At 39.2% G+C, this 9,564-nt stretch overlaps 1 protein-coding gene across 1 annotated transcript; it reads right to left on the bottom strand.

Moving 5' to 3' along the window:
* Positions 1-314: 314 nt before the first annotated feature.
* nemp1 (nuclear envelope integral membrane protein 1) lies at positions 315-8,170 on the bottom strand. Its single transcript, XM_088991680.1, has 9 exons — positions 8,041-8,170; positions 6,858-6,979; positions 6,261-6,477; positions 6,109-6,181; positions 5,942-6,035; positions 5,740-5,854; positions 3,800-4,025; positions 2,660-2,836; positions 315-1,246 (listed from the first exon to the last, which is right to left on the bottom strand). Exons 1-9 carry the CDS (start codon positions 8,147-8,149, stop codon positions 1,060-1,062), a joined length of 1,320 nt encoding a protein of 439 aa, XP_088847806.1. The 5' UTR covers positions 8,150-8,170; the 3' UTR covers positions 315-1,059.
* Between the last annotated feature and the right edge of the window lie 1,394 nt (positions 8,171-9,564).

The raw sequence follows: 9,564 nt of genomic DNA, 5'->3' as shown, positions 1-9,564 counted from the left end.
TATATATATATATATATATATATATATATATATATCAGGTCTGGCTCCCAGTCTGTAAACTTGAGGCTATTAATGTGAATCATTTCTATTCATTGAGAAATTCCACCTTTTCATGTGTGCGTTTCTGTGAACTATTGTGGTTTGTATTTTACACGAAGGCAATAAATATTTGCTTTGCCAAAAACGACAATTGAATTATTGAACTCTTAGAGTTATAAATCCATAAATAATATACTTAACATAATCTCATTTTAGTATTATTGGACCTACACAATCGTCTCTCCAATGTCGTTATTATAAAATCATTTCCCAAAAATATTGCCATGTTTATTTATTGGTATTATGGTCATTTTTCACTTTTTGCAAATGTTGGCTTAGCAGGTAAAATCACAGAAAAGATTGACCCAACTGTTTTTTAATAAACTTACAGTAAAAAAAGGTCTATTTCACAGAGATTACAGTCCAAAAGTATTGGGCTTAGTTCTGATGAGCTTTTTTCACAATAGTCAATATGACTTGTAAAACATGAATGAATGGGACTCAGTATGTTGAAACAAATAAAATTATGAAACGTGGTTAAAGAATCCTGCGTGATTGGTCAACCAGCTGCATTTCATGACCTCCCTTTTGGTCAAGATAAGGGTGCATTATTAAGTATTTGTTTAAATCTGATCCAACAAGAAGTATCCAACTACAAGACTGGTGGCTCCTGTCAGTTCAGCCTTGTCCATTAACAAGAAATTAGCCTACGAGGTGGCAAACAACCAAATGACAAACCTCTCAAATTTCAAATTAAGTCAACGTTCACCATCACAAATAAGCGTTCTGGGTGACTGCACACTTCTAAGCCTCATTTCAAGAGTCAGCCAACCCAGGGGTAGGGCTTTCATTAAAACTGATTGGAGCAAAGACCCCATGACAGTAAATTCAACAAACTGTGTGTTCATTTCTACCTTCACAAGTGGCGACCATTTGCCCTTTGTCCATCACCTTCATTGCGTACAAATGTCACCTTGTGTGGCTGGTGATACTGAAGAAGTTGGCTCACAGGCGCCAGCGCTAAAGCACCAGAGAGCCATCGTCGTTTTCATAAGGCATCTGCTCTGGCTCTCTCTGGTTTTGGCCCTGGCTGGATGGATCTTCCTCATCGTCTGTGTCGAAAAAGTCCCCCCAGTCGTATTCCTGCGCGTGCACCGACACCTCGTTCGCCATCAGGTGGGAGGAGCCCTCGATGAAATCAGCAAACCTGGACATTGGGCAGACAACATCAATAATAACAACAATAATAATGTTATTTCTAAGTGCCTTTCAAAACTCGGAAGGACACTTCACAGTCACAGGATAAGAATGTTTGTTTCTGCGGGTGAGCAGCAGCAGCCATTCGCGCCAGCGTTCACTCATCCCGGAAGTATCTCAAACTCACTCCACTAATGTGAGTGTGAAAATACAGACAATACAATACGTCCTAATTTATATTGGCTTTATATAGGCTATTTAAATGGCTTCAAATGACTTCTACTGAGCGCATTTTACAAAGATTCCACCGCATATAGCTATATTTTACCTTTTAAGACTCGCGCTGAATATTCAGGAAGTCTTGTATTTGAGTTAGTGACGAGTCCCTACGTGACGTCACTAAAGGAACGCCCCTGACCGAGAAAGCGACACACAATGTATTTTGGGTACTTTGTTTGGTCTGAAAACTTCGTGTTGATGGCGAAATTAGAAGGAAAACATAAATAACGCGATGATGAATCGTTGTGTGTTGCACCAAGACTACTATTTGATACTCGCTGACACAAATTCCCAGCAGACAATTCAGCCCATTTCCAACGGAGCTTGGGTGCCATCTTGTGCATTTTCCGGGAACGCTACATTGGTGTCATTGACGGCTCGAATTGATATGGGAGGACTCCTTTAATTGATTGCAAACATTTATGCTTTCCTCTTCAGAACTATTTCAATCATATTCATAACTGGATGAGTAACAAGAAAGCATCTTCTCCGAATCTGAACTCTGTGATCTCATTGTTTTGTTTCTTGAGAAAGGCAAGACGACCTGGCGTGACGTCATGAACTAGGGGCGGGACTTTCTGAAAATCTCCAGTTTCGGGCTGATTTTTGGCAGTTTTTGGACAGTGTAATTTTTATTGGTGTTTTCCATTTGACTAAAAATATCAGCCTGCGTGTTTCGGATATTTTAGATGCTATAAAACGTTTTTCTGAGGTCAGTTAGGAAACAAAAAAATGGTGTCGGTTGTCCTTTCACAAACCACTTCACATAATAGTCAACACAAAGCAAAATAATAAACAACAGGAACATAAAAACAAACGGTTGTGCAAATCTTAACGACTTTCCCCATGTACTCTTATGATGTTTGAGTACAGGACAAACAATGTATTACATGAAGCGGTTTTAGATGAAAGAGAGGACGAAAACCTCCTTTTCACCAGTGGATCAGAGACGTCATGGAGGAATGCGTACTTCTGCTGGAAATAACGCCACTTGGGAGGCGTGGACGCATTATTTTGACTAAATCTGAAAATTAAATATGTATCAACTTATTTATTCTAGAATAGAACTTTTGAAAGAGAAGGGCTTAACGTTTTGAATGGGACTGTTTTCCGCACATACACAGTATCAAATAAAAGTGAGCACCTTTTGGGGGACTGAAGCCTGCTGACAGCTTTCCACGGGCTGCACTCCCTGCTGTTGCAATACTTGCGCAAGTCATCCAGCGCTCGCAGTGTCTCCTCCTCTCCTTGCTTGCGATACTCTTCTTCAGTCAAGAGGCGGCGCATCTCCGGCTTCCAATGAACAAACGTGGACATTTTTCTAGACCACAAAAACAATAAGGTAAACTTTGTTTTAAAGATCACGAGTACTTCAATGCAGTTGGTGACGTGAGTCTGAAGAAATGGACAATTGCATGCGGGGTGCCTCAGGGGTCTACTCTCTAACCTCCTTAAAACATCCCTAAAAAGGTTATTTCCTCTTATTATGACTGATTACTTTCATTTTTGTTCTGTTTGTGATTAAATGGAGGGAAAGAGATGCCCATTTCACAGTAAGATGAGCATTGTCATCAAATGATGAGTATAGTTTTATCCCATTCAGATGACCATTTTGTGTTTTGGGAGTCTTTTACTGAGCATCTTCATCTTTATTAAGTTCATAGAGTTGCTTGTTCTGTAGTCACAAGGGGATAAATACAGAGGGTTGTTTCACGAAGGGCATCCGACGTAAAAGCTTGGTCAAAAAAACATGCCAATCAAACCCCTGAAGATGGAGGACACTGATTCGCGGTGGCGACCCCTGTCGGGAAAAGCCAAGTGGAAAAGAAGAAGAGATTCCTGCACAATGGGGTCATCTGGTGTCAGCCATTGAGTGTTTCTAACTAGCCAGCATTGCTGTGCTGAACTATGGGGGGGGGAAACATTCTTCCCAAATATCTGAAAATCTGCTCAAACTGGTATTTGAATTTAGCGTGAAAATCTTCACAATCACTGCTGCTGTTTTGTAAAACTAAACTACAGTAAAGTCTCGTTATATCGATATTCAAGGGAGTCCGAAAAAATATCGATATAACCGGGACTATCGATATATCCGACCCTGTTTGCATGTAATTTTCTCCGTGCGTGCATAGAAATAGTATCGATATAACCGGGACTATCGATATATCCGATATCGATATAACGAGACTTTACTGTATTATGTGACCACTTTGTTTTTATTTTGTGCTTTTAAAGTGTTGTCACTTCAATTATCTGATTTCATGCATCTTGTGGTAAGACTTACTTTACTGCGATGACACCCATCATGATAGGGTACTCCAGATTCTTGGCAAAAACGGCTGCCGCGATGACAGCGAAGGAAACTTGCTGAACTTGAATTCCCATGTAAATGAGGAGCAGGCCCATCAACTGCAGCGACCACGACAGGATGTTGATGCTTCTACCATCCACCAGAGGGCCATAACGGTAACACAGGGCAAAGCTAACAAGGCCAACTATGCTTATATAACCTGCAGGGCAGAAAAAAAGATTAGCCTGAGTTACACAGTTACACTAAATCGACAAAAACGTGAACTACAGTAAAGTCTCGTTATATCGATATCGGATATATCGATAGTCCCGGTTATATCGATACTATTTCTATGCACGCACGGAGAAAATTACATGCAAACAGGGTCAGATATATCGATAGTCCCGGTTATATCGATATTTTTTCGGACTCCCTTGAATATCGATATAACGAGACTTTACTGTATTTGGTTGACTTTTGGTTTTCAGCATAGACTAAATTATGTTTGGAAAAATATTTTAAAAAGTATACACATTTTACACTCCTAATTGAAACCCACAACTTAACTCATTCACTGCCATTCGCGAATTTATTCGGGAATTGAAAATATGACAGAGCGCCATTCCGGAGTTTGTTCAGGTTTTGTTCTTCCTTGTTTGGGTGCCGATAAAGCGCTGGCCGTGGCCTCCGGCAATGATTCTCCTTTCAACAAGGGGACAGCATTTCCCTTTTTTCCTGTGGCCACCTCCGTTTCCACAGGCTGATAAATTCCTGATATGGCGCTTGGACGCCCTCTTCTGGCGGCTTTTGGGTGCAACACGAGGTCCCCAGACCAAACAAGTACAGTGAGACCTCAACTTACAAACACCTTATCTTACAAACTTTTCATCTTACAAACGTCAAATTTATGAAAATTAAACCTTATAATAAGCACTATTTTCATAATACACACCCACCACGGCTGGCAGAGTGATCTTCGGCGGAAGCACGCGACCGAACAGCACCAGAGGTTAAATTACCAACAGTCCCTATGGAAGGTGACTCTCCTTCCATAAGCCACCAACGACCAACAAAAAGGTAAATAAAACTTTATTTTACAGCACAGTTTATTTCTTGAATTACAGTCCTCATGTACTGCGCCTCTCTTTCCAAACAGCAATTCCTTTGACCTTCAACCTCAAACGCCATTCCATCAAGCCATAAATGACCATCACAAATGTAAATAATGTGACTTTATGATACAATGCAGTGTATTTTTTTCATTGCAATACAATAGCACATTTATTATACATAGAATAAGGTATGTTGTGTGTAGTTTTAAGGCTGATTTAGTTGAAAAGTATATTTTATGGAAACCCGGGAACAGATTATTCCCATTTTAATGGTTTCCTATGGGAAATTCATTTTTGAGATACACACTCTGTCTGGGAACCAATTAAGTTCGTAAGTTGAGGTCTCACTGTACAGCAAAATACATTTACGTGATGGAAGGACCGCTGCAATGCGTCTTTTTTTTACGGTCAGGGGCGGTCCTTTAGTGACGTCACGTACGGACTCGTCACCAACTCAAAAACAAGACTTCCTGAATATTCAGCGCGAGTCTTAAAACGTAAAATATAGCTATATGCGGTGGAATCTTTGTAAAATACGCTCAGTAGAAGTCATTTGAAGCCATTTTACAAATTATGGACACAACTTGTCCGGAGATGTCGGTTGTCCTTTAAACGAGAGATTACTGTTACATGCGTAGGCCTGACATTTTTTTTTTCCTGACGATAGATTTACTTCGAAAGTATAGTGTCCACCTAGAAATAACAAAATCAGACAAAGTGATCATTTTGCATTGGTCACTTCATATTTACCATTAACGTTCACTTAATGCGGGTAGGCACACCCCACGATGAAGGGACGTTGACTGACCGATTTGCATGTACCTAAAGCCACGTGCCAATGTTCTCGAAGGATGACGTTCAGGTTCCTGCAGACAAGCTGCATGGCGTATACAGAAAAGGACCAGCCGCCGACAATCAGGACGTAAAAAGGGCTTTTCTGTGGAAACATAAGCAATGGATGCATTTTTTTTAGAGCGACATGGTTACGTGCTGCTCTTTTCAGTCAAAGGCTGCACAACGTTACCCTTGGCAAAAGACGAGCCAGGATGAAAAAAAGAACAATGAGGGAGGCGATCATTCCTATCCCTGTGCCGACTGAATAGAAGAAAACTTGACTCCTGTTGTAAAAATAAACAAGTTAGGGACAAAAGAGAAATGCCTCTGAAACCTCACTTGCGGAAATCAAATTACCTGCTCAGAGAGTTGGCAAAAACAAATAAAATGGCTCCGAGGAGGACAACCAAAAACAGATAGATGTTAAACTCTGAAAGACAATACAATCATCACGTTGGCGCAATATAATTCACTTTCTGACATAAAACATCGACATGATGGCAACGTACTGCGTAGCTGCATGACCGTGTACTTGGTATCATAGCTGGGCTTGATTTTGAAACACGTCGTCTTCCTCAACAGGTCAATGTTGATGGTGGTATCGCGTTGGCCTTCGCGCAATAAACTCTGCAGCCAGTTCCACATGCTGAAGCGTTCCAGATGCTGCAGATCGTCCTCATCTTGCACCATTTCCACCATAAACGCCTTTGAACTCCAAATTCGGACCTGGCAAATCATGATGATGCCACATGACTTGGATGAAAGGCCTTCAATTGACTTTTGTTTAATGCAAACGAGTCGTTTTCAGAGGTTTTCATTAATGTAAAAAAGTAAATATTAAACAACAAAGTATTATACAACAGTTTATTCTTTTGCTTGTATTTCTTTTAGGTTCTGTATCCTGTATCTTTTTTGGTTTTAAGCAAGAAGGAACTATTTTAGTCAATATATTTTTGTTAATTCAATAATTACCAGCCTAGCAATTTTTTGTCTTTTTTCACCGCAACCAAGAACGCCTTAGGAAGAAAAAAAAAACAACCATTCTGGTAATTATGTCGAAACAATTATAATTTGTCAATCATATTTGAATTGCTCATATCACCTACCTGAATTGACGTCCAGGTGTGCCTCCAGTTGGGTGCGATGGGGTTAGTATAGCAGAAAATGCTGAAGGTTGGTAGTTCGTATTTCACACCATCCTCGAGATGGATAATTGCAGATTTGTCACCTGGATTAAGAGTATAAGCATTCATTTCCCACAAAAGGACATGACAGTACTGTACATTGTGAACACATGGCTGACTGGCTGTCAGCAGCAGCCAATCAACAAGCGACACACTTCAACCTGAACCTTCAACTTGAAGAGTGATCCAATTTCTCTATTTGCGTTATTTTCTTTCAATACGTTGAATGCCTTTCTTTATTGCAGTATATTAAATCCTCACTATGTATTTAAACAATTGTATTATTTTGTATCATTTAGGTGTTTAACTAACAACCATAAATGGGATTTTCTTTTTGTACACTATGTTGTCGGACTGCAAATAATGGGGATTTTAATAGTTGATTAATCTGCTGATTATTTTGTTGAATAATTGGTGAATCATTTTTTTGTGTGATTTCCATCCCTGTATTTAAAAAACAGAGTATTCTATATTAAGAGCTCACAAACTGCACAAACATAAATTAATAAAGTACATCTGCTTATCGGCCACTTTTTTCAGTTCAACTAGGTCTTGACACAATCAATCGATTCTCAAAATGGATGATCAATGAATCAGATAATTGACTCATTGTTGATTAATCAATTAATACGTAGTTGCATCGGTATGTTTTGAGTGCGAAATTATTTTATTTAACTTTGAATTTATGTAATTTTATACAATGACAGTATTGTATGTTGTTTGTTTAGTAAGATAATTCACAATAACAAACTTTTGAAAACAAGATGGAAGTTTGAAACTCAGACTAATTCTACACACGAACCCAATGTGGGGGGGTCTTGTCGGTTGGCTAGATTTTTTTTTCTCACAACAATAGAATGTTACATACAACAGAATTTCATTTGAATTTCCGTCTATGTTGCCTATCACTCATATTAAAAAGTCTAGTCGTGTGTTGTTATCGTAAAACAGCTGATCTCAGTCATGAACTGGTAGAACTTTGTTGTGCTGCCCATGATCAACCACAAGCGGCTAAAGGCTAAACAGCAGTGTCTCGTGACGCATTGTCTATGTGAGTTGTACCTGTGTGCATGTAAGTGTAAATGCGTCGTTAGTCACATATTACCTGTATCCTGTGACGAGGTAACAGGTAAACAAGACAACAGCATCGTTAAAACGAATGAATGAGTTGCTATAGTGAATATTCGGTTTCGTTCTTTCATGCATCCCGCCATGATGATCACCAGCTCACAGTCTTTAGCCCCACCCTTTTCTCGTAGGATATGTTCGTCATAGAGAATACACCCAATCAGAAATCACAATGGCAGAGCGTGTTTTTTTCTAATAAAACTTTATTGGTCATTGAAACGTACAGATCACGTAGTTGAAGCGTTACTTTATTGTTCTGTTTAAAACAAACTGTTTTAAAACGGTTAAAATCCATTCAATTCTGGTGGGAAGTCGATATGTGTTATTATATGGGACGTTTTCTATCCAATCCCCCAAAAAATAAACAAATAAGTAAATTAATTAAAATACAGTAAGATACTGTAGTACTTGTGTAGATTTGGTAACGGTGTGTGTGCGCGCGCAACGTGCTCGGCTTGTTTGGCATTTGTGGATCGATTCACTGAGTGGGTTATACCCAGTGAATGAAAGTTCAGCTATTAGAATCTTGGCTGTTTGGTTTGGCTTTTGATGCTGGTCTTACACAAAAACGCAACAAAATAATACTGTTTTATGTTGTTCTTTTTTTCCCAAGTAGGCCCACGTTTCAGTGGCACAGGGGCCTGTTGAATACCAAAGAAAAGCACTATATTATTTTAACAATATAAACAACAATTTGTATTTTGGATTTATTTCATGTTGATTTAATCAAAAACAGGGCAAATACAAAAATAGGAATGTTTCCAAATCATTATTCAATTACGTACTTTAATTGTGCCAAAAGTTGAGTTTTCCATGTCACAAGATTATTTCTAAGAAGTTATCCGTCAACAATTTAAAGGTGTTGCTTATCATGCAGGAATGGATAATGCATTTTGCTGGGAGTTGAAGTTCCTGCTGAACAATGTGTCGTGCAAAATCATCATGAATAAATATTGGTGGTTGAACGGGTCTCTCACAGTAATCTTCATTTGTTTATTCTGCTACAATATAAACTTGCAAAAACACAAGAATGTGTCATAAATGTGATTTAGGGTGGCTACCTAGCAGCAAACTCCCCATCTAGTCAGGCGAAGATGCGTGGTGGGCATTGGTAATTATCCATTTTCTGATCTTCCTATCATATGGATTGCGGGTGGCTGTGGAGCCTGTGCTTGTTGTCTTCAGGCAGTGGATGGGAGACACTCTGAATTGGTAGCCAGCCATTTGCCGCTAGGCTGCTAACTGCTCCATTGAGAGATTGGATTGGACTGAATTAGCCTTTATTAGTCTCACAGTGGAGAAATGACATTTCACAGCAGCAAAGTGATGAAAGTAAGAGGAAAGGAAGAAGTAGAAAACACATTAATACAGGACCTTTTGTAAAGGCAACCGCTCTCATCTTGGGCGCCATTTTGAAGTCAAAAGAACAAAATTAACAAAATAATATGGCAACACAAAGACACAGAGAGTCTTCAAGATTAAGCACTTTCTGCACCCTCTT

Source organism: Hippocampus bargibanti, linkage group LG01 (genome assembly GCF_051943395.1).
Source record: "Hippocampus bargibanti isolate YZ-2025 linkage group LG01, ASM5194339v1, whole genome shotgun sequence".
Classification (NCBI taxonomy): domain Eukaryota; kingdom Metazoa; phylum Chordata; class Actinopteri; order Syngnathiformes; family Syngnathidae; genus Hippocampus; species Hippocampus bargibanti.
This window is presented reverse-complemented; position numbering and strand designations above follow the sequence as displayed.

Bases quoted from the DNA above. Each gene is read 5' to 3' on its own strand.
- nemp1 (XM_088991680.1), bottom strand. From the start codon at position 8,149: ATGGCGGGATGCATGAAAGAACGAAACCGAATATTCACTATAGCAACT. The intron at 5,855-5,941 runs GTAACGTTGTGC...ATGTTTCCACAG, and splicing joins TGGCTCGTCTTTTGCCAAGG to AAAAGCCCTTTTTACGTCCT. The intron at 1,247-2,659 runs GTGCTCACTTTT...CCCAATGTCCAG, and splicing joins AGGCTTCAGTCCCCCAAAAG to GTTTGCTGATTTCATCGAGG.